Source organism: Thermobia domestica, chromosome 3 (assembly GCF_964235325.1).
Source record: "Thermobia domestica chromosome 3, izTheDome1.hap1.1, whole genome shotgun sequence".
Taxonomy (NCBI): domain Eukaryota; kingdom Metazoa; phylum Arthropoda; class Insecta; order Zygentoma; family Lepismatidae; genus Thermobia; species Thermobia domestica.
In genome coordinates this window covers 108013155-108039584 of record NC_137456.1, presented here as the reverse complement: position 1 = coordinate 108039584, position 26430 = coordinate 108013155, and the positions used below count along the sequence as shown (strand labels likewise).

Genomic DNA, 26430 nt, shown 5'->3' with positions numbered 1-26430 from the left:
CTAAATATTATGCGACACTTCGGAAGTCATGTGAAAGTTACAGTCCATAAAGCAACGCCCAGCCATCCCCATTCTCTTCCTCTTACACTCACCACGCTTTTGTGCTTTAATTGCACTTCTTCGGCCCATTTAACTCATTGAACGGGCAGCTCAATATTTCTGTAGAGGTACAAATTGTTCTGAGTTGATGTGATACTTCAACGAGGGAAATTACGTTAAAAGAACAGAAATTTAAAGCTAAACAATTTAGAATACATTTATGAAGTGTCATTTATATTTCCTAAACCCTGAATTTTTAAGTTCTTCCATCATTAGAATAGACAAATATTTCGTTAAATTTACACTTATACAATATCACAATATTTTACACAATAAATCTCAAATTTTGAATATGCCAATATTCTTAATTCAATACCATAAATCAATATTCTAATAATGCATATCAGTTAATACCAAATGGTGTTATGTGTCTATAACAAAACAAAAACGAAAACATTTAAAGGTTTTACCAACCACATTAACTGCCGTTAGTACATTATTAAAAACATATGGGCTTGGATTTTATTTTTTTATTTTCAAAAAATACACTTAGAAATTTTAAGTCCCATAATAATTTTAAAATTATTTCGCTTGACTTTCTTGAAGATTTCACTTGAAGATATTTTCTTCTTAAAAATGCTTAACATATATCATATATGAGAACAGTAAATCATAATGTATGAAACGTTATACTACATAAATGGAAATTAACGCTACGTCTTGCGAAGGCAAATCTAGCAATCATCTGTGCGTCCAGTACTAAATTGGTATCCATCCAAACCATGAATTTATATTAAGTCTTACGGTTTCTATCTCGAGAAGACACTGACCACGATTATGAGTATCAAAGAAAGCTAAACAACATAATACGATATGGTGTACGAAGAACAAAAAGGCTTGCACATTTCATTCGAAATAAATTCATTTTTATGACTGAATAAAATTTTACTAAAACAAAAATTTTGATGTACTCACTTACACATCTCTAGCGCATTTAAGCAAATTTCGATCGGATTTACAGCAATGCAAGATTACATGTTTCGCAACCAATTTAGTATACGACAAGAATAATGCAGAATCTTCGTATATGAGGATCATGACATAATAATTGACTGCTATAACGTCATTTAACTGTCATCACAATGCTCCCATCGGGGTAGCAAACACTCATGCTTTTCCCAATCGATTAACTGTATGAAAATGGTGTTGCTAAGAGGCAATTGTGAGAAACAAGAAAGTTCATTACACGTTGCTTGTAGTAAAAACGCCGCAAAGTGTCACATGGGATTACAACCACATTTGGCATTTATGTGATGGCATATTCAACAGAATTTATATGTCGGTACTTAAAAAGGGGCATGACGATATTGACAACACATTGGCGCTGGGAGATCACTATAAGTCTGCATTGCAAAGCATGTGTCGATGTTGTGAGAATTGTTGAACACTGACAGGCCATTAACTTGTTTAGATATGGCTCATAAGATATCATTACCAAAAACTGTACACTAAATAAAGACCTGTACACAAAATAATGACGAAGTGTTAGGAACGAAATCAATATCAATGTAATGGGTGCCGGCGCTCAGGAATGATTTCAGATGATTTTGAAATATTCTCGAGGAGTCGCTTTCTTGCGACGAATTACTACTGTCAATGAAACATGGGAACACAACAACACGTCTGAACTCAAACGCCAGTAGCATAAATGGCGACATCCCAGTTTTCTCGATCCGCACTTCACCTATGTATTCCAGCAGCAGTTTTGTAGTACAAAATGTTCCTGTTTGTTGTCTACGACTAGTGCCGTATCATTCGTATATCTGTACCAGAAGAGGAACGTTAATACGCAACAAATATATCATAAGCATTTCCCGGAACACTTACGACGGAAGAGACCGTAACTTACTCAGCATCTACCAATTCTGTTTTACGAAAATGTTCGTTGTCACACGACTGCTACGGTACAAGAACTGCAGAAAAATCGGGTTGAAAAACCTCCGACCATTCGTCTACTCATTGGTAATGCCATCCTGAGATTTAGACTTGTTTTGGAAAGTAGAGGAGCAATTGTGAGAACAGATTCCTATACTAGCTACAATAGAGAGATTCATACGCTCTCTACCTGTTAAGACAATGCAACTAGCCTATCGATTTAGCAATGGGTGCTAAATGGGCCTGTGACCAAGTAGAACACCTCTAACGATACAGTAGGTTTCTTTGTTTTTCCCCTAATTGACCAATAATCATAATAAACAAAACAATCAAAGCAACTCGAGCTTTGAATACCCAGAGGATTAAGAAAGGATGTTGATAGTAGTTTCCAGACGCCAAGAATATGAAATAAGGCATGTCTACCAAGAATGCGCCCTAAGTTTAATGTAACATTAATAAGCAAGAAACAGTATATTGGAAAACAAAAACGTCAGCTGGCAGCGTTGCCAGTCGTATACTCGCACTAGACGTGAAAAAGATCGGTAAAGCGAGGACTCAAAATGACATCGAAAGAAGTATACCTCAGAAACAAAATGTATAATTCCATGTATAGATAGTGCAACATTTGACGGATGTTAAGTGCCTAAAACCATCTGTAACATTCATCGATGATTTGGGGAAATGCGTCAGCAAAACCATGCGAGTTCGGGTAGAAAGGCAGTCAAATTAAACCAACGACGTTTAAGTGCTTTATAAGTGCAATTTGAGATCAGTGCTTCAATTTTCGTATTCTGTAGGCCAAGAAATTTGATGCATCCAAAAGTTATGTACACAAGATAAGATAATTCTGGGAAGACAAACATCAAATTCCGGGGGAAAAAAAATATCCACAACAGCAGAACAGCACATGGCGACTGCAAAACTTAAATGTGGCCGTCTTCACAGGAAGTTCTCCAAGCATGTGTTTCTACTGGATGACGAGTCTTATTTTATTCTCAGCAACTTGAAAATACCGGGTAACGTGGGATTTTATTCCAGTAACTCTAGTGCAACTCCAAAGTTTCAAACCAAAGCAAAGTTTGAAGCAAGGGTATTGGTTTGGGTTGCTATTAGTTCAAAAGGGATATCCAGTGCATCGATTCGGAAATGTGGCTTTGCCATCAATGCCTACACGTACGTAAATGACTGTATTCAGGCTAGATTAATACCTTATATGCATTTTGGCCAGATTTGGCTACCTCACATTATACAAAGATCGTAATTGAACATTTGCGTTACCTTCGTGGAGAAAGAATACAACATTGCCAATCGAAGATTTTTGGGCTATATCAAAACAGAGAGTCTACGCTAACAACTGGAAGACACAGCACAGACAACTCATCATACTATCAAGCAGTACCATAAGAAAGTTCAACCTGACTCTGTACAGCCCTTAACAGCAACCCCTATACGCCGACTCGATCGTTGCCAATGGTTTACTGAGTCTGCATAATATGTTGTGTTTCTGTACATATTAAGTACTTCGTTTCTTGCATTTGTTTTTGTAACATTTAATACAATACTTTTTTTTTTTTTTTTTTTTTTTTTTGTCAAATTTACAACGTATTGCTAATTTTGTGGGCAGACCTTAATTCTCTCCACTTGCGAATCTACGACACGGAGCAGAGGAAAAGATAAAAGAAGAGACACGTAAACGCAATGATCTCTCGCCGCACGTGACACTTCTAATACCTTGCTAACAAATGAACGTCGAACTTCCAGACAACCGGAACATAAGTACAATGTGCCACTCTCCATACGATAGGCCATAAACAGACTAAGTAAAGAACGTATTTTCATAAGAAATATTTCTTCCTGGTTTCCTTTACTTCTTTACATGAAAATTCTTGTATAAAATAGCTTTGCTATAATCTATATTCTTCTCCGACTAATCACATGTAATATGTGTTCGGGTTGATGGCGAAGTAGAAATGTCTCCATTTGTTCTCTAAATCTTATTGGCTAGCAAAATCGATACCTTCAAGACTCCGATACGAGAATAATGTTTGTTTCGGAACAAGTAAATTTCTTGCTGTATTTTCTGTTCAAGTCTTAAGAATCTATTTTCATAATTACTCTCTTCAAGTATTTCTAACTTTTTATAGTGGATATTAATTGTGCACGTCATTTTTGCTTATTTTGTTGAATAACATTAAAACAGGATATTCATAAAAAGTTAAAACCCATGTAGTACTTCTAAAATAATGCTATAATAATGGAATTTTGGCTCTATTTAGCAAATGAACATCAAAAAGATTTCACACTAATTAGTAAAATGTTAAATATGTTAATTATTCCAATCTCTAAAAGTTATAAAGAGACTGGTGGTGCTACGGCGTTATTTTGGTTTCATTATACTTTTAAATAAATTGTATTGTAATTAAATAAATTGTAAATAAAGTTAAGATAAAGAGTGCTCATCATCTTAATATAACCACGAAAACCATTTCTCCTTCGCCTTCCTTAAATCTAAGCTCAATACACGAAATAAAAGCTAATTCCATCTTAACGTCTCTCTTCTCTCAACTTAACGTCAAAAATATGAATGAATTGTCAATTACAAAAGGAGGCACAAATACAGTGTATAGAATTAAATCATTTTTACCTCGAAGCATATACCAAGAAAACATAATATATGGCATATTTCAATAACATGTTCCACATATTATTCATATACATGTGTGTGAAAGTACAGTGAAATTTTTTTCTCGGATTTTTATGGAAGTCCATTAGCTACATCATATGAGTTTCTGTGTGTGATTAAATTATGAAACAATCACTTACAAATTTTGAACAACCGATTGCAATAATTTCTCTACCAGAATACACACTTTCGGTTAATACAGTATAACTAAGATTTGTCACAAATTTTCTTCTTATGACTTTCTGAATCCCTTCAAACAGATATACCTGGCCACTATACGAAAAAGGGGTTTAAAAAACATACGTAAATATCCTTTTATATTGAATAAATTTAATTTCAATTCAGACGTATTCGTGGTATCAATATTTTTCTGAGTTTGATCATTTTTAAAGGATGGGTCATGACAAGGGCCGATTTCTGCCTATCAATGGATTTTTATAAAAATTGATACCTGTTATCTACACGATATTCCGCGTCAAAGGTCGTTTAGATTATGTTGAGATCATTTCCAGTTCTCCCTGTAGAGCGTCCGGAAATTACCCCTAACTCCAACCTTCGAAAGCTGACGTAGGTGCGTGAGAAACGGATTTTCGTGGAAAGCGCCAACATGATGGCAAAATTCTTAATAATGTTTTGTTCTGCTGATAAAGGCACATAAAATAACCAAATAGCAAAACCACAGGTTGATTTGTTACATCATGAGAGCAATTTGTTTAGGAAAAAGCGTGTTCGGTCAACCTGTATTTCATTATCAATATTCATTTTTGGAGTTGTAGTAACAATAGAACGAACGCTCAGAACAACACCAAAAATTGCCAAACTGTAGTCTGATATGTCTACTTGAACATACTAGAGACTCAGATTGTTCTTGAAGTCCGCTATATATAAAACAAAACGTTGCACTTGAAATCGCATGTATGATATGAATCCACAGTAAAGCACAAAAAAAATCAATTATACAAACAATCAAAGGAAAATATGTTAAGACTTTTGTGTTAAATATCGTCCTGAAAAATGCTTGATTGTATTCTGCATCGTCAGTTCAGTCATCATCCACTTTACCCTGGGCATATTCAACGTAATTCTCCTAAGATGCTGGGCCATGGAATACGGTTGGGTCGTGCGTGCGAAACCCTAGATACCACAAGACCGAAGCTACGTGAGCACAGCATCCTATCACCCTGTCACCGGCCTTACACGGGGAGTATGATTCCAGAATATCAGCAACACCGTACTTTATCCAGAGAGTGTAGGTGCGGGAAGCCGTGTGGCGAGACTGGATTTTAACACGACTGACATAATCCTTTTGCTGAGTAAGAAAGAATTCATGGGCGAATCCAATGTGCACATGCTCCCTAGTATAGCTTTATGTTTGTTTGAGTTGGAAAACGTTGATAGTTTACTCAGCATTTCTTCGGACAATACTGGAAAGTTCGGGAGATCTGCCGCATCCTACATATCCTACAAACTACTACACCGGACACAGCATCCGACCAGCCTGTAACTTCGGCCCAAAAGAAGCCACCAGTCTGTACCGCCACGCCAAACAAAGATAAACCATCAAGCCAACCCTCAACGTCAATCCATAATCAACCAGCAGATCCAATCTCAGCACCGATCAGACGCAGACCAGCTGGAGGTCACGGTGAACAATCAACCAAACGACATTTCACAAAAGGCAACTAAGGATCTAGTTTGTTCCAGAAGCAACACAAAAGTGTGTAAAAGCCCATAAACAATAACATTTCTCCTGACGAAGACAAATTCTGCTCACAACAAGTGCATTAACTGCCCAAATAGTTCACAGTTTACTGTAATTCCCGCTCAGGCAAAAGCGCAGATATATATGAAGTTTAATGTCATAGTCCCAGACAGCTCCAGGTGATGCGCATATCACTTCGATAACAAGAACTTGTGGCCAGAAGTGAACGTGAAATAAGCCAACCAGTCTCGTGTGGCAACAAAAATGTGTTGTCGAATCTGCCAATTCCAGAATGAAGAGATTGAAGTCTCTGGAACATATTATGCCTAATACCCAGATTCCATTATTGGGGACTATGTGCGAAATGTTTGTGCATTTTGCAATATATTTAGGCCTCCAGTCATACTTGACACCTCCCACGACGAGTACATTGCACGAAGGATGCATGCTCTTCTTCACAAAGAAAACGAACTCCAAACAACGCTAACCAAGAAAGGTTGGAATCGGGAGCGGAACAAAATAAAATGAGATCTCTTGAACTTTCCTGTAGTACAAGCCATGTGGTCTGAGTGGAGAGCACCGACTGCAGGAGTGAGAGATTGTTTGGCTGTTCTGGGAAGCGGACTGGGTGGCGTAGTGGTTAACGCATCGGCACGGTATGAAGGAGATCCCGGGTTCGAGTCCCGGTCCAGTTAAGCCACTTTTTCACTCTTTGTAAGTTGTTTAATTCGCACCTATAGAGGATTGTGGCGTGTAAAATAAATCGGTTGTTTCCTCCTTTCGTTAATATATATGAAATCACAACCGTTAAATGTGTTCTCAATATATGGACACTGGATTGTCTAAGCACAGCAGCTTAGGCTGTGGTACAAGCCATGTGGTCTGAGTGGAGAGCACCGACTGCAGGAGTGAGAGAGTGTTTGGCTGTTCTGGGAAGCGGACTGGGTGGCGTAGTGGTTAACGCATCGGCACGGTATGTCGGAGATCCCGGGTTCGAGTCCCGGTCCAGTCAAGCCACTTTTTCACTCTTTGTAAGTTATATCAGACTACAGTTTGGCAATTTTTGGTGTTGTTCTGAGTGTCCGCTCTATTATTACTACAACTCCAAAAACGAATATTGATAGCGAAATACAGGTTGACCGAACACGCTTTTTCCTAAACAAATTGCTCTCATGATGTAACAAATCAACCTGTGGTTTTGCTATTTGGTTATTTTATGTGCCTTTATCAGCAGAACAAAACATTATTAAGAATTTTGCCATCATGTTGGCGCTTTCCACGAAAATCCGTTTCTCACGCACCTACGTCAGCTTTCGAAGGTTGGAGTTAGGGGTAATTTCCGGACGCTCTACAGGGAGAACTGAAATGATCTCAACATAATCTAAACGACCTTTGACGCTGAATATCGTGTAGATAACAGGTATCAATTTTCATAAAACTCCATTGATAAGCAGAAATCGGCCCGCAGGAATATGTGAAGACCGTATATAAATTCTCAGTAGCGAAAACACATTTAATCTTAACATTTCACAGTAAGACTGAAATGTATACATTACCTTTCCCAATATAACGGAAGTCTAATAATGTATTTATTTTTTTAACTCTGAACAGCATAGCTTATATACGTTTTAAGTCATGAATTATCTACACATAACGAAGAAATTATCCCAAATTATAGCCAAGATATGATTATCTCATACTATGAAATTCAAAAGTAACGTTTTCACTATGGGTAGTAATAAAAATAAGCCTTAATAATATGCTCATTCTTATATATCGAATCACATTAAAACATACAAATGTGAACTTAAAAACCAAACAACCTTTTCAGATCTTATATTTTGAAAAGCTATCATTTACTGGTTACCAATTCAAATAATTTTCAAACGAACATTTATTTTTACTGCAAAAGATCACTAAAATCCGTTAAAAAATATGTGACTTCGTTTTATTATAATTTTAAGAATAAATAAATATGTACGAACAATGACCATGCTAAAAGTTAACCTAAAAGATATGAGAATAAATGGATAATTGTAAGAACTATGTCCTAATCACACATTGTAAAATGGACACGCAATTACGTTCACAGATGTAAATGTGACAAATTTCACTGTACTTTCATTTATTAAAGAACAGTTCTCTTGTAAGGTTAAAAGGTTTACATGAAGCTGAATACGGGCTGTCCAATGATTCAAAATTTCGAGATTTTTCTGCATCAACCCTTTGTATTCGTCCCATATTTTACGGGATTATCCCTTAGGAGGTTTTATCTTGGCATCCCGACAAGATCCTTCGAAATGCAGATTTGTCCTGTAATTTGTGGGTTTATGTTTAACATTTTCACTCTTAAATTTAAATATTTAATTGCAAAGGAATCGATAGCTCTCTCGTCATAAAAATGTCATCCATCTTGACTTCGCTGTACTCTTATGTTGCGAGAATAGTATCACTAATGAATACTCGTCCATTAGCGGTATGTGCTTATAACTAAGCACAACTTACTTGATGACACTGATCTGGTATGACATGATTTATATTATTATTATTATTATTATTTCATATGACTTCAAAATGCCAGAGAAAGTATGTTCTCTGTTTACATGAACCGTACCCTTAAGATTTCCGATAAGCAAGCTGTACTATATCATTCGACATGATACTGACTTTCCACTGATAGCAGAGCTACACTCCCCTACATTCAAAACCACAACTTCACTTCAGACGCTCTCAACGATTGCGTAGCAACTGGAGCATGTTCAAACTTGTATTGAATCAACGGCAAGGGTTAACTGCCATTCATGCATAGTGTTGCCAGTCTCATTACTTCTCTAACACAGCTCGTAATTTTATAAAATTACTAGCAAATACATCGTCACTATCTACGTTAGTACTTCAAATATTAATAACCACACCATATGACTAAGGACATAATCTTCCTATTTTCTTTTAGATCTATCAGCTTATATATCATATGTCTTTTCCGGAATTCCATGGACACTGGTGAGGCCAGATTTACAAGATACATAACATTATAACTCTATCTGATCTCATTCAGAATTTTTTAAGATATCCTTATACATAGTTACTGACATCAAGCTAACACGCCCAATTAAAGTATAAAGGAATAATGTTACGAATGATGAAATGACAAAATGGCATAAATCTAATATTCCATGCATGTACATGTATTCTCTCAACACCACGGTGATAATTTTCTCGTATACAGACCTTTCCTCAGCTTCAAGTAAACCTTCATTCAATGTAAAAGCGTAGCATTAACTTACCTCTGCGAAGTCCCAGGAATGTTGCCACTTATCCCAATTTCGGAAATATTTCCAAAAATACTATGTTCTAAGCCTTGATTACTAGTTCTGTTAATGGCACTACGTAAACCACTTGTTACGGAAGTTTTCGTCGGTGTACTCACTTCATTATCAGAATCGTCGGAGAGCAAAATAATATCTTCCTCATTGCTTTGTGAGTCTGTAGTTTGTGCACTGGGAGCAATATTTTGACTAGACACAAAATTATCTTCCATAAAATCACCAGAATTAGAGTATTCAGTTACGGCACCAGTTTGGTCACTGTTATATACTTCGCTATCTTGCATGTCCATACCAACATTTTCTCCTGAACTAAAATTACCCTCACTTTCACATGCCACAAAATTATCACTGGTGAACTGACTAGCAGTTTCTTCTGACACAATTTCAGACTTTACTAGTACCATTGATTCACAAGTACTACTTTGAGGAAATGCTCCTTTTCTAGATCTAGTATTTGTAATTGATTGAGTATCTATATCACAGCTTCCTTGCTGATTACTTTCTTCTAAATTACTTATTTGTACTGGTTTTCGTTCCAACATACTTTCGGTTAATGACTCGGATGGTTCAGAATCACTAAAGTGCTGTTCGCGTTCAACTTTAACGAACACTGGTTCCTGGCTCCGTTTTGATTTCGTCTTCACAGCATTTATTGATACCCGAACTTTGTCCCTTTCTGGATTCTGCAAATAAGCACAAGAATATATTGCAACAAATACCGTCGAATACTGAGTTTCCTAAAATATTATAAATGTTTACATACATATACATACTTGCCATACCAAAACTATGCCAACGTTGGTGGATACACATTTACTTACAATGTCACTAGTAAGAGGGTACGAGTGTTCGGACATTGCCGAAACCACCCACGAAGAGCTTTATTGTTTTTGCCACGAATCTACCCTTTTTATTTCTGAAACTAGAACATTTTACAAAGAACAGCGTCGAGGTTTCGTTTGATATAATTTCTTCTGTTTCTTTGCAGTTTGAGTTGAAGTCCCGCTTGGATTACAAGGAAAAAGGGGTCCAGAACAGCAGCTCGGTGAGAAGTTTAGGGCTCTATTGTTCGAGTGCAAAGGTGGTGGAAAGGGAGACGAGGAATCCGTGCAACACTGAATGTAAAAATAAAAAACTGCCCCTAGGTACTGTCGCTGATCCAAGAACAGCAGGAAGCCATCCATTTCGTGAACATAGGAGAACAGTGCCAGAGTTAATAGGATGTTCGTTAGGTATCCAAAGAAATCAATGAGTTAACAAGTTCATAAAAGTCGTCTTAAACCTTACGCAGCTGTTACCATTCTGCAGGATCCCTCTTTTAAGTATGGAAACCACATTACGTACAATTGTTTCTTGCTGACTGTGACAGACACACAGTTTGTACATTTTTCTTAGGATGGTATGATTACTGCACCGAACTGTCTGAAATTTTCTGGAGTGATTAGGCAGTTTTATGTTGGTGAATTTGTGAACAAATACATCAGTCATTTCTAGGCGCGTGATAATAAAAACAAGTGTGCTGAAAAACGCAGGGGCGTCCGAATGTAAGAATGTGATGTGGTTTGGCGTCATCTGTCCTCTTGTTGATCATTTCTTTGTGGGAAACAAAATGAAAGTGAAAGATATCTAGTATGTTTATAACTTGTGTGGCCGGCAATTTCACAGAGGATCAACTTCTTTTTATGCACGATAGTGTGCCCGTACATTACGATAACGAGGTACACGAATCTCCAGGTCGTTGGATTACGAAGCGTGGTGGACATAAATAGCCGGCCTGCAACCCAGATTTAACGCCATGTGATATTTTACTCCTGAGTTAGAGTTGGAAGCAACAATAACCGACGTGATCAACGTCTAGAAACATTTCTGTAAGCAGCAGTGGTGGAAGTACCAGTTCGTTCAAGGTGAGGACTGTTGGTTCAGCGATATGATTACAGGTGCTTTAACTCATGTAGAAATGTAACAAGATATCAAACAATACCTCAAACGCTTTCTTTCTAATATACTTATTTCGTAAAAGCTCGTTCATAAATAAATAAGTAACAATGATTTAAAATAGGGAATCACTTATCAGTCATCTTACAGTACAATTCAAAAATCCCCGAACTTTACATTGTTAAATCGAGATTGTCGTAGTGAAAGGACGTGTTTGTGTGAAGTTCCAGGGAGCAGTGAACCGTAACAACATGGGGATCGAAATTCAAACCTGGCGTATGAGAATAGGATTGTGGTGCGGTCGAGTGTGTATGAAATGTCCGAAAACTCAGTGTGACCAACCCTGTTTGTCTCCTATGCACTTCATGGGAATTGTGATTGCTGTGTTGCTAGTGATTGGTGGGGTGGAACTGAATCCTGGACCAGCTACAATAGATGATGTGTTATCCAAGCTTGAGGACATGGACAGTAAAATAATATCATTGTGCTCAACCACTTGTGATTTGGATTAAAAAAAAAAAAAAAATAGAGAACTTGACTGGTGAATTAAGTGATATCAGGAATGAAAATAAGGAACTTAAGCGATAGTTGGAGGAAACAAAGAAGTTGATTGATAAGCTTGAGGACCACTCCCGCCGCAATAATCTTGTTTTCTACAATATTGCAGAAGGGGAGAAAGAAAAATGGGAGGAAAAAGAAGAATTGATACGGAAATTCGTCGAAGAGAAGCTGCAAATTGAACTTAATCCGATGTACATTGAAAGATCACATATATTGGGTTGGGGGAGCGATAGACCCATAATAGTGAAATTAGCAAATTACAAAAAGAAAGAAGGAAATACTAAGAAGTGCTTATCGTGCCAGGGAACGCCTGTCAGAATAGGAGAGGACTTTTGCTATGCTACTCGTGCCATTAGGAAGGAACTAAACACTCACCGGATTGAAGCAGTGTCGAGGGGCCAGAAAGCACGACTTCAGTATAATAAGCTCTACATCGATGGGAATCCTTTCCGGCTAGAAGATCTTGAGAAAAATAGTAACAACCAGATGTCTTCGAAAGTGCAGTATGGTAGTGAAACTAGTGGTAACGAGGAGTTGGCAACGGTGCAAGGTAATCTTCCCTTAGTTTGGGCTCCAATCGGACAAACAACAGCAGCGGTGAATGAAAAGGAATATCCTGTCCTTCGACAAACAAAAAGAAGAGGAGGGGCACGACCTCAGGGACTTTTCGAAATTGACAGGAAACGTTCAATGACCTTCAAGGTAAGATTGAAAACTGAATGTTCCAATGTGTTTGGAAGTGGGTAAAAATATAGAACATTTACGTATGTGCTATATGAATGTGCGATCTCTTAGAAAGAAGGCGACTGAGTTTTATCCTAATATTTTATCAAATGACTATGACATAGTAGCATTAACTGAAACCTGGTTAAATAACAGTTTTTTGGATCATGAGTTTTTTGATATTCGATATTCTGTTTATCGGAAAGATAGAGATAGTGCATGCAATAAAACACGTGGGGGAGGCGTGCTACTGGCATTTAAGAACATAGAAGTGATTCAGGTTATCTATACCGATCTGAACATGGATGGTATTCTTGTGAAAGTAAATATTAATTCAAAGGCTGTTTACATTTGCGTTGTGTATATTGAACCGGACTCCAGTACCTCTCAATATGATTACTTCTTTCAATTTATTGAAGGGAATTGTGAAGTAGGCAGCACTATTCTCATAGTGGGAGATATGAACTATTCTCAAATTAAATGGAAAGCAATTTTCTTTTCTTAACTTCAAGGCAAATATCAGCATTTATATAAATTTCTATTGTATTATGACCTAACATCCCTTAATACAGAGGTTGTTCAGTCGACATTTGGCCGATTTCCACTTACCTAAAAATTTAGAAGAATCCATGGCGCCAGGTCCGTAAGTGCTCGATGTGTTTCCCTTAGTTCCTAACAATAGCCCGACAGCGTAATTTCCACTGTAATAGGCTTTTCTGAGAACTGGGAGGGGAATCTTGTCCCATTCCCTTTGCACAGCTTTCCAAAGTCCTTCCACAGTTGTCACACGCCGTTTCCCAAAGCCCGCTTCTGGAGATTTAACAGGTACCTCATTGAAAGATATCACCTGTATACCACTTGCCTCCTCCATCTCCCTGTAGAATGCGAGGGACGATCGTGAGGTACGTGATGAGGCCTTGTCCATGTCAATGCGCACCAGATTGGCGTCATTTCCGTACATTTTTGGAATCTCATGCTCGTAGATCGGCCGCATGATCTGCTCCTGAAAATACTGCGAATTTATTTTGCAGTTCTTCGTCACCCTACGAATCTTCAGTTTACCTCGGTAACAGTAGCCAGTAACGACCATGAACCCTTTTGGGAAGGATTCTTTACAGACACGGGCCCACCTTCTGAGGTTCTTGGCGCCTTTCTCTCGGTACATCATGGCTCTCGGTTTGCCGCAGTCGGAAAGGTAAATCCATGCTTCATCGAGCGTTACGACGTACATCCACCTTGGGTTTACCAGATGCCGTTCGTACAGCTTCCGGGCGTTACACTTTCGTTCCTTTTGGTGGGCATCCGTGAGAAGATGGCAGCGAGCTTTCATGACTTTTTCCAGCTTCAGTTAATGGTGTAACGTCCGGCTCACAGTCCCCAAAGACACGTCAAAATGATTAGCCATACACCTTTGTGTTGGCAGATTTTCTTGCATTGCCATTTTGCGAAGTTTCCTCTACATGGTGGAGGTTGCCTTGGTGCATTCCCGCTTCCTAGGCAACTTCGTTGGTGATCCAAGTGGTGGAGCTTCGTTGCCCTTGTACTTTTTAATAACATTTTTTATTCCACTTAAACTGATGTTGCAACTATTCTTCTTGCACTGTTTTCTAATGACAGAAACAGTAAAGTGGGCATCATAAAGAGCCGCAACATAACCTTCCCAAAACCGGCTTAGTTTGGTTGGCATTTTGGTCACAGAGCGGAAACCCACACACTTGGAAACAAATTTAACACAACACTCACAACAATGGTCTTGTTTTGCGCGTTATTGTCGTCCGCGCGGAAAAACAACTCCGTTACCAGGAAGACACTGCACAACACTGCAGGACGCCACGAGCCAGGTCGGGTGAGTCCATTCTGCCCGGGAGGGGAAAGGAACGAAATCGGCCAAACGTAGGCTGAACAACCTCTGTAGTCTGCAACAGCTTAGGAAGAACGTTGGACCTCGTATTCTCTAACCTTGAGAACGTTACTGTAGAAAGAGAGCTGCATCCTCTCGTAAAAGAGGACATGCATCATCCGTGTCTTCTCATAAATATATTGTGTAAACGGGCAATAAAATCGAAATCCTTTAAAAATATTTTAGGTTTCAACTTTCGAAAGGGAATTTTTTTGCGACTTTACAAAGATCTACATGAAATTAACTGGTTACGCCTGGGAACTTACCGGGATGTAAATAGAATGATGGACCAATTTTACGAAATAATTTACGACGCTTTTCGCAAAAGCATAACCCTTGAAAAAAAGGTTCACAAAAATTTTTCCATGTTGGTTTACAAGTAGTATAATAGAAAAAATAAAAAAGAGCTCGTATCACCGTGCTTTTTGGCTGCGGGAAAAGGGGAATTGTCAATATCATTACAATGAATTTTGTAAATTGCGGAAGGAAGTGAAACAGGAAATAGCAAGGGAGTATAAATTATTTATTTTAGAAACAGAAATTAACATAAAGGAAGACCCAAAACAATTTTGGAACTATATTAAGAGTAAAACGCCACATCTCTCTTCTGGACCATTGTTGTACCAGGGACGTAGCCTGAGCAAATATGATGAGATTGCAAATGCCTTCGCACACCATTTTCAGTCTGTACATCGACTAGCGTCGTCACCTGATGATACCGGTAGTAGTCATTCATTTGGTGATAACATTGATAATAATACTATGTTAGGCTCTTTTTTTATATCGGAGATAACCATAGAAGAGATCGAAAGGGCAATCAGAAAATTAAAATCTAATAAATCAATGGGAAATGACAACATTCCTCCATATATTGTTAAAGCATGTATTGATATTTTCAAATATCCTCTAAGTATAATATTTAATTTTGCAATAAAAAACAATGTTTTTCCTGACAAATGGTTTGCCCAATTCCTAAATCGGGAAAGAAAAACAATATTGAAAACTTTCGGCCTGTTGCAATTTTACCCGTATTTGCCAAGATATTTGAAAGTGTCCTATATGTTCGAATACTAAATCACGTGCGCCCTGCAATCTCGGTATATCAACATGGATTCTTACAAAGTAGATCGACAGTTACAAATTTAGGTATTATTACAGACTTTTTGGCTTCTTTGGACAACAATGGTCAAGTAGATGTTATATACACTGATTTCAGTAAGGCTTTTGACACTGTACAGCATGATGTTTTACTACATAAATTAGCTTTATTTAACTTTAGTCCTGCTATGGTCAATTTCTTTTCCTCTTATTTGCATAACCGTAAACAGTCTGTTATCTATAAAGAATTTCTTTCTAAAGAAATAGACATGATTTCAGGACTTCCGCAGGGATCGAACTTGGGGCTTCTTCTCTTTTTACCCTTTATCAATGATCTTCCGTGTTGTATTACAAATTCAGAAAAACTACTGTTTGCAGACGATCTTAAAATATATGCAAAAATCAAAACACAAGAAGACTGTTATTTATTACAACAAGACCTAAATAATGTAATGAATTGGTGCAAAGTAAACAAACTTCAGATGAATGTAGATAAATGTGGGTCTGTAACGTACAGTAGAAAAGAGTTTTCTTGCGAATATTCGTATTCCATTGGTGGAGCAAATTTTAATAAATCGAACTCAGTGAAAGATTTGGGAATAATATTTGATCATAGGTTAACATTCAACCAACATGTAGATAAAATAACTAATAAAGCCTACAGGAACCTCGGATTCGTAATTCAAATGAGTAATGAACTTAGAAATGAGATGCCATTGAAGAGTCTATTTTTCGTATATTAGGGCTAAATTAGAATATGCATCAATTATCTGGAATCCATACTTAAAATCCGAATGCCAGAAAGTTGAGCAATTATAAAATAAATTCTTGCGATATTTTACCTACAAAAAGACCGGTCTTTATTCAAAATTTGAGCACTATACCAATCTTATTGATAATTTTAAATTCAGGACGTTAGAACAAAGAACACTAACTGACTTAATTTTTCTCTTTCGACTTCTGCATAATAAATTTGACTGTCCAGCGCTGTTACAAAATCTATTTATTCAAGCCCCGTCCCTCAAAACACGTGCAAAAAATAATATTTTCTTTTGCCGGAAAGCAAGGACAAATATACTGTATATGTCACCTACTTGGAGAATTAGTGCTGCTTACAATGCAATAAGTAAAGAGAATGTGTTTTTGGATATATTCAGTAACAAACAGCGTCACTTCAGAAACCAAGTTTTGGAAATCCCATGATTCATGGCTTATTTGTACACTTAATGTATTTTATTTATCTTGTCATGTTATTATGTATTTATTTATGTATGTATTTAAACTTATTTATTATCATTACTCTTACTGGTTAACTGGACATAAACACTAATGTTAACCTGCTGTAACTGGAGTTTTATACTCTGTTGAGGATACAAATACAAATTAAAGTTACGATATAGCTAGAGAAAGTAGTGAAGCGAAACATGTGACACTTTTTTTTTTTTTTCATCAAATACAACGTCTTGCTTTCATTTTAAGTACAAAGGCCTTAGATGTTCGAATTTTTTTCAATTATCAATAAGGCATAAACTGTTTCCGCAATACATATTGGTTGCAACATTTCTTTATGTGTTAGCTGGAATGTCACACACGGTTCTGATTGGAGTGTCATGGGGTTGCTCTAATATACTGTGCTCTTCAGATATCCGCATAAATAAAAATAATGTGAGCAAGTGAGGCACATTTATATATATATATCAGTCGTTCTCGGAGTAATTCGCAGAGCATTTCCACTCTCGTGTTCGATGTATCGGTCTTCGCTGTATCATTTTTGAATCAACAATACCATAGCCACGATCTTCACCTTCTTCAAGCACAGCCACGATCTGGGTGATAATATCAGCGTACGTATTTGAATCTATAGTTGCGTCGAGGAAAAGTGGCCACATAATTTGCAACCTAGAAATTGAGGATGACCTGCTGTATCTCGGACTAACTGCAACACTATCTGTCACGCGAAAAAGTTACACTACCTCATATATAGTTGACTTTCCTGGCATAGAAATACCAGGTAACCATTGCTAAAACGTATGGAGGCAACTTCATACGAGTTTGTTACAAAATGCGCTTCTGGAAAAGCAATCCTATTCTTGTGTGGCTCATAGCAGGCTGACATTCCTTTGTCCTTGACTTCTTGCTAAGTCTAGCGCATTTGCTCTCTCATGCACTATTATATGGTGGTAGCAAAATGTTTCCCAAGATTCCTCTCTTCTTCCGAAGTTTAAACTCCTACGACTACGTTCCGAGGCTAAAAGAGACAGTGATAAAATGGATGATAACGGTGAAATGAAGAAAGTGGGAAGAAACGGGAAACTCCAAGAAAATCCACGCACAAGGTGTTTATCCACCACAAAGTCCATTTAGTGCGAGCTATGATTGAACTAGGGATTCAATGCAAAGTAAGTGAGCGCTCCATCACTGAGTTAACGTGGTGCTGTTCCGCACAAATATCGCAGCTCACAATATTCGTAAATTTTTTAGTTTTCCCAATGATTACATTTAAAGCTCAAAGTTCGGTAACTTTTAAACATCACTGCATATAAATTCAGTTATATGAAGCTAATACTTTACTGGCCTTACTCTGTTAAAAGAAAAAAAGAAGAAGAAGAAACACCTTAAACAATTGAAACAAGTTCTTTTTCCATAACTTCATTAATGGAAGTCCTATATCGACCGCTATCTATCAAAATTAAAAATGAATGTAAAAGTTCATACATAATGCTCCTCTGTCGCAGAACATATATTTTTAATATGTGCTGAGAGACGTTCGATGACAAGAGATTAAAGGAAGAAATACATGAGTGATCTACTGATTCGTTGGTAGAACTTGATTAATTCTTGTGATTTTTTTTTTTTTTTTAATTTATTTTAAGAACGGGATTTTGTTAGTTATGCACGATACTACAGACTGTGTTATTTATAAATATACACACGCATACGAGCAACTTACCTCCAACTGCCTGTTAGCAACAACACCCTCAAATTTCAAAATTTATAAAAATATATTTGCTACTCAAAAGACAGTAGTGAGTCCAGTGAATTAAATGATACGATAATAGCAATAAATGGCGAAAAAATATTCAAATTGATATCCTACTTCAGTTGAAGAAAGAAAAATATTAATGAATTACAGGAGCAGGCCAAACAATGAGCAAGCGATTTGGTTATTGTGAACCATAGCACATGCATTTTAGCCGTAAATAGTAAAGTTTCACATACAGGAATAAAATACACTGGAATGTACTGATAAAATGAAGTGATACGACTCAATCTAACCTACGCTAAACTACTGATATGGGCAAAGAACTGTCAACTAGCAATGTCCTTCCATTCAAATGGACACAATATTTCAAAATACCTCTTTAGCAAAACATAAAAATTAGGCATGAAAATTACTAGATATTACAAAAATTCTGGGAACACATTCAGAATCTAATATATAACAACGAAACTGATCTTGTGTATCACTCAATAAGATTGAGAGAGAGAGGGCTTTTTCAAGCGATAGCAAACGATACTCGAATACCTTCAATATTTCAAAGTCTTTAGAAAAATAAATATGTAAGTAAATATCCAATTTTTCTTGGACTGCATGCTGTTATCCACTACAATTAAAGTGCTGTTATTCATTGCAGTCCCAACCTGTAATCAACGTATTACTTTTAAATTTGGTAAATGCTAATGAGACAATGAGGATGCGAGTTACGCTGGAAAAAAAAATATTATTTCCGTTTTCCGCCACCAAGGGAAAATGTGTCGCTGTACAGGCCGTAACACACGCGAGCTCCCACTTCACACACACGATTTTGTGAGGAGCAGCACGGCTATTCCTAAGAGAGACTGTGCACTGTTAGTAAAATTGGTCTATCAGAACGGGAGTAATTACAGAGAAGCATTGAGGGAATATTGGCGTATGAAAGGAATGAGAATAGGACCGCTATCGAGAAGTGGCTTAAAGATGATGATATTGAAATTCGAGACAATGGTTGAGTTGCATGTGGCTCCAGGAAGAGAAGACGACACATTCCAACCGAGGTTGCTATGGCGGTTGTAGATCCTCACTGTCTGGAAGCAACTGTTCCGTGCCACGTTACCTGACTTAAGCCGGAGGAGTTAATTTTCTGCTCTTGTGGTAGCTTCTGATGTTTTAATTACCAACTGCAGAGCATGTTTATTTACACCTAGCTTTTATTTATTTATTTGTTTGTTTTCAGATTTCCTATTTCTTCCATGTTATCCGAAGACGAGTCTTAGGTGCTTCGACATGTGAAAATGATATCAAAGTTGATAGGCTAATTTCGCAAACAGAAGGACCATTTATTAACTTTGTTGTTCAATACTCCGTTAATAAATTGTAAACAAAAAAATATATGAATGCATAAAGAAGATTATAGATGAATGCAAAAATGTAAAATGCCTTAATTATAGATGAGTGCAAACAATTATATTTACTTACTTCTCTGACTGATTTATCGGTGACAGTCACTCCTTTCAAAGACACCAACTTATTCAAGAAGCTCTCCGATTTGTGACACGTATCTCTAAATTCGTGGAAATTCTCCAGCTTCTCTGCACAAGTAATACAAATGTACTTTGGAAGATTATCATCTTTAGAAACCTGTGAAAAACAGATAAAACGGATGATCATTTAAAGTGAGAAACTGACACATATTGGTAATAACTAGTACAGTAGTGACAATTTTTTCCATTTCGTGAAGATTATTCTGTATAGGTCTGGTAACTCTTGCTACTACCTTTTTTCAATACAACTGGATTACTTACAAGCAGAAGATATTTTCCATCTCCTTAGAAAGATATCTTTTACTCTTGTATGCAAGGCTGTATATATATTTAATGAAAAATCAGATTCTTTTTTATTTGCGATTTTCTGAAGTGAGAATTATTCTATGTAGTACTGGAAACGACAAACCTCTTTTCTAAAGAAAGAAAAAATGGTTGGTTTTCTGCAAGGAAGCTATATGAGGCGTGGGGTCTAACATGAACTTCCACTGAGAATGAAACGCGGGTCTCCCGCGCCGTAGGCGAACACATTAATCACATAGCCACAAGAGAGCTCCGAACAAAACTATGTCTTGCAACAAATTTCTAGATTCTAATATACTAATGTTACGTTAGTTTCACACTACTTACTGAATTATGGAATGTACACAGAACATGAAAAAGTGAAGTGTTAATATTTACACGTACAGTAAATCTACACTCAGAACTTATTAAATATCCTGCCTTTTGGCAAGTCCTGGGACTAATGAGTTTTTTATATTTTTTTCTTAATTTTCAGTTTGGGCTTGGAAACGTTACTCCCATATATTTCGATTTTCAGCTTCCTCTTTGAACATATTGTTGAAGTATTCCCTTCTGATGCCTTGTAGGTTCAATTGCGAGAATTTCCCGATCACTTCTTTCGTGACGGGTTTTCCTTGAAAATGCAGCTTGCTTTACTGTACATCGAAACTTCCATTAATACTGAAGTTTAAATTCAGCACTTAAAATAGTAAGCGCTACGTAGTCTTGGGAGCTCCGAGCATTAAGCTTCTTAATATTGACAAGAATATTTACGCTATTGCTGGTGTTGATTCTACAGAATGCTTATTTGAAGGGTAGCAACAAATGACTGAACTGAACTGTTGTTGGAAAACCAAATTTTACTAAATATTTTTGTTGTCCAAAAACTAAGTGGACGACCAACTTGGGAATAGGTAAATCTTTAATTTGGCCATTTCATTCATTTTTTCGATTCTTCGATTCAGTGATTTGATCTTTCGGTTCCGGTTTTGAGAGCTTACCTGTTCCGCTAACTTGATTGCTGGTATGAAGTCATGTGGTACGTGATGTTGTGCTGTTGATGCTTTTGTGCTTAAACAGGGAGTTATAGATTAGGTGTAACGTCATCTTCTGTCACCGTCTTCAAAGTCTCACGTGGTTAGTTGTGGCTGAAGGTGGTTTCTTTCTAATCTCTCACTGTGGTGTCGCGATATAGTTTTTTTCTTTCTTTTTAATGAACGAATGATACGAAACCGATTTTTTTTATAGGCTGTCGAAACTACTGTGCGATAGTAATATTGATGCTTATAGATTTTTGTTTTCCTGTGAAATTATTGGACCTTTAAAATGAAGTTGCAGTGTGTGTTAAAAAGAGCAGAAGCTATTGAGTTCAACATAATCTGTTTGAGGTGTAGTTTGTATGTTAACGTGAGAATCTTTTACTTTGTTACATATTTGTGTCTGCAGTTAGGAAGCAGGGTTGGCAAAAAACATAGCTTTTATTGAAAAAACCAAAAAACCTTTTTTTTTTAATAATTTACTCTATGTATTTATATTAGATATGGACAGAAATTACTTTGTTACGCCTTGGTGTTATTGTGCAACAACAAGGTTATGCTGGAAATGTTCACATAAGCTTAAAGCGGAATCCAAACCGCTTATCGACTTACATCCAAGAGAAATTGTCCATTTGGACACGAAACCGGGACTAATTGATCACAAATGCGATTGCCGACTCACTCACGAAGGACTCGTGAAAAAACAATACGTTGTACTGATCTTGACATAGGCCTAGTTGTTAATATAATTGTTAAGAGTCATTTCAGAAGGACAAAAAGATAAAGAGTCACACAAGTAGAATTATATATAAATCGGGAAACTCCCGCCTTAGCCATTGGGAAAATCCTGTTATTACTTTAAATGTATTTGTATGTAAAATTTTAAGGTCAACGTATCATAATCATTACACTAAAACTGAGGTATTAAATTATTGTTTTATAAAGAAGCAAAGGTTGCCTAAATGTATTGATAGATATTGGCAAAATTTATTGACTGTCTACGTAGCTTCCATTGGATTCGACTTCGTTTTAATTTTATTGAATGGTATCTACATACTAAATTTGGAATTTAATACCTCAGTTTTAGCGTACTGATTATGATACGGACCTTAGATTTTACATGCAAAGCAATAACAGGATTTACTTTGCATTTAAAGTAATAACAGGATTTTCTCAATGGCTAACGCGGGAGTTTCCCGATTTATAAGTAATTCTGTATAATGGTTTCACTTGTGCAACTATTTATCTTTTTGTTCTGAAATGACTCTTGACAATTATATTAACAAGTATGTAAAGATCAGTACAACGTATTTTTATCAGGAGTCCTTCGTGAGTGAGTCGGCAGACTCATTGCATTTGTGGCCAATTAGTACCGGTTTCGAGTCCAAATGGAGGACTATTTCTCTTGGATGTAAGCCGGGAAGTCTTGAATCCCGCTTTAAGCTTATAAGACCCCTTCCAGCATAACCCTGTTGTTGCATAATAACAGCTAGGCGACACAAACTTATCTCTGTCCATATGTAATATAAAAACATAGAGCAAATTATTTAAACCAAAAAAAAACATTTTTTTTTTTTTTTATAGATAAAAACCATGGTTTTTGCCAACCCTGGTTATCACGGAGAAGACTTTCGCTTAGAGGGACCCCGAATCGCTACTTGGTTTACACTTGAAAGATGGGTTGTGGTTAGACCGAGAATTGAACACGGGACCCCTTGATTAAAAGGTGAAAAGTAGATAAACGTAATGCGGATGGTTAAAACGTCACCATGAAGTTCACACGATTTAAAGCTTTTTTTTTTTTTTTTTTTGTTTAAACTTTAAAAAAATGGTTTAAATCAGCCAACCCTGTCACGAAGTATAATAACATTATTTATGAATGTTCATTTGGCTCTGTTTTAAGCACGGATTGCTAGAAAGTTTTAGTCGTCGTTACCTAGTGGTCAGTGGAAGCATTTGACTGTGAATCATTCTTATAACGCTGTAGATCTTTTAAGTGGGTCATATCCGCAGAGTATTGAGAATCATTGGTGACATTTCAAGAGGAGTTTGAGCTGCACGCGTGAGTGAGAAGGGATGATGTTGCAGATTGGATATTATTTATGGTAAAGTAAATCTTGTTCCGGTTATAAGAGAGCAGAAGTATTATTTATGAGGCATACTGTGGAATTGTACACGCAGCATTGAAATATCAGGTATTTACTTTATATTATTTTTTCCGTGGTTCTAAAATATTTATTTGATTTCGTTTGCTGTTGTTCCATTTCGAGTATTTAGTTCTGTGAAATTCCCACTGCACGTCATTTGCTGTTTTTTAAACTGTAACGGGGTTAGAAGGGCATGCTCCCCTCATGTGTATAATTTACTATCCATTTTTAAAGGGGGGTTTGCCCCCTCATTCGCTTTTTTTATTATGAAAATATAGTGGTTCTTGCTGTAGTTTCATCTAGTATTTAATACGCAATGTGTTTCAAGTTTTGTTACATTCAGAACTGATACGATACGCGATTAGTTCTATATGTATTAATACTAGAAATATGAAATGTTGTAAATAGTAGAATCATTACAGTCGGAACCACCATGATTTCTAACAGATTCGATTCGTAAGGAACTTGTTCCTGGTGAAATTTAACGAACTGTTCCGAGGAACCGGTTCTTTATGAATCGGTTCATTGAACGATTCAATTTAATGAAATGGCCAAAGTAAAGACTTGCCTTGGGAATAAATGCCGGATGGGATTTAGTATCTCCTCCAATTCTTTAATTGTTTACAAACGCTGTAAAGCTTTGTAAAAAAGAAATACACCTGTAAATTTTCCACACACTGTCACCCAGATTCATGCAATAGTAAGTACCCATGTGCACAAGACATGCGATATGCGTTAAATTCCCCCCCACACACACAAACAGTCATAGATAAAGTACAAGGGCACTACACATGCAGGTATAAAGTACAGGTACGTTCTTTTTTATTTTTTGTATCAGTCGATAAGTAAATAAAAATCGCGGTTATAGTTAAGGAGCCGTACTTCCCATTTAGGGAAGGACGAGAAACGCCATACTTTCAGGAATTATTCATTGACTATCTAGGATGTTAAAAAGTAGGTAATAGACTGAGTTCTTGCCCTTGTACTTAGGGTGTTTAGGTAGTGCAACAGTAAGATGTATTCTCGTGCACGGGAGATGAGAAGTAGCTGTTCTTAACTATTACCAAAATCGCTTTGTTACCCCCTTTGTAAGTTCGTACATACTCAATGAATAATCCCTAAAAGTATGAGCGTCCTGCTCCTTCGGATGAACTGATGCAGCTTCATGTATACTATATCCAAAATCAATCTTACCGCCTACCAAAGGCGTGTAATATTCTCACCACGCAATTATCTTAAAACAATCTACATTCTAGATGCACTTATTTAACATTTCCTACACACTAGGTGCTAACAAAGAAAAATTAAAATTGGCCGAAAGGACTGAATATGCGCGATCAGAGTTGGGCACATCACATTCACTCATTTTCCACTCTCTACGATCCACATTAATATCAAATATACTTACTATAAGTGACAAGCAGTTTACAATTTTTTCTATCATGTTGTTTGTGAGATTTTGCTCCTCAAATATATTAACTTTTGCATTGTCACATAAAGGTTGTAAGCAGAAGCGACACAGTGTCTCTATTCTCACCATTCTAATATGAACTTATCAAATTAACGGAAATGGAAAGACGATTGGATTTAATATGTAAAATTGGATGCATTCGCAAAGCTTCCATCGAACGAAAATAATGCAACTTATATTCTAAAAACGACTTTTTCACACGCCATGGCTGACATTTTATACCACACCACCCCCAAGCTTCACAAAACACAAACACAATGAAAAGATACTTCTTCTTCTTCTATTTTACCATCAGAAAAGATGGCTCTCCCGGCAATTCAAATCAGTAATTTCAAAAGATAAATATGGATGATCGAGATAAATCTTTAGAGATGGTTATAAGATGCGAAATTAAGCAGTGTTGTAAATATAGATAAAAAGCTTGATGAACGGGTGGAGAGATGGTGAAAATTAACAAATCCACAAAAATTTATGGAGTACGAAGAAAAAATGGAGGCGATGTTGCTGCTGCTGCTAAAGAGGGCAGGAGAAAATGAGATGATTGATGGTGCCAGCATCCCAACCAAAATTACAGATGAGTAATGTGTTTTGGTAGTAGAAATAAGCGTTAAGAAGTAAAAAGGATATGAAGTCTGTTCCGAAGGGGTAAATGGAGATAAGAGAGAGAGTAGTTGTGTCCAGTGGCGAAATGTACTATGAAGCTCTGAGGCCGGACCTACTCTGTTTTCTACCGTATATTTTCATCTTGGATTTCTTATAAAACAAAGTCAATACTTACAGGCCCGCAACTAGGGTTTCTGTCACCCGGGGCAAACACACAATTCGGCGCCCCCTCCCCCCCAAGGTTTAGTCGAAAAGTATCACTTATGGATTCTTAATGAAACCAGTTATATCGATTTTTAAGTACTTTTACCCTCCAATACGCGCGCGGGCTACCATTGTAGCCCAGCGTTTTTATTTTCCTTGCCGCAAAGTAATTCGAGATGATAACTCAAAGGGTTCTGTGTACCTTTCTATTAACTATCATTCTGCGTGTTTAGGGTGTGGTCAAACGTAAAATCGAAACA

General features: G+C 36.9%; 1 protein-coding gene and 1 non-coding gene across 17 annotated transcripts in view; one reads left to right on the top strand and one right to left on the bottom strand.

Annotated features, from left to right (window-relative positions):
- The window catches only part of LOC145680653 (uncharacterized), a 197969-nt gene extending 172309 nt beyond the window's left edge, over window positions 1–25660 (bottom strand). For 5 of the 16 annotated variants that reach the window (XM_081751427.1, XM_081751429.1, XM_081751426.1 and 2 more), the window contains exons 1-3: window positions 25301–25656; window positions 20362–20523; window positions 9647–10371 (exon numbers count right to left, since the gene is read on the bottom strand). In XM_081751427.1, the coding sequence (XP_081607553.1) occupies window positions 9647–10371; window positions 20362–20523; window positions 25301–25432 (1019 nt within the window). In that variant the 5' untranslated portion in view covers window positions 25433–25656. Of the gene's footprint in view, window positions 1–9646; window positions 10372–20361; window positions 20524–25300 lie in introns of all 16 variants that reach the window. The other 11 variants (XR_014130653.1, XM_081751425.1, XM_081751424.1 and 8 more) reach the window with 7 other exon arrangements.
- On the top strand, window positions 7299–7371 carry TRNAT-GGU (transfer RNA threonine (anticodon GGU)). The gene has a single exon. It is a non-coding gene; the product is annotated as a tRNA-Thr (tRNA).
- Window positions 25661–26430: the final 770 nt, after the last annotated feature.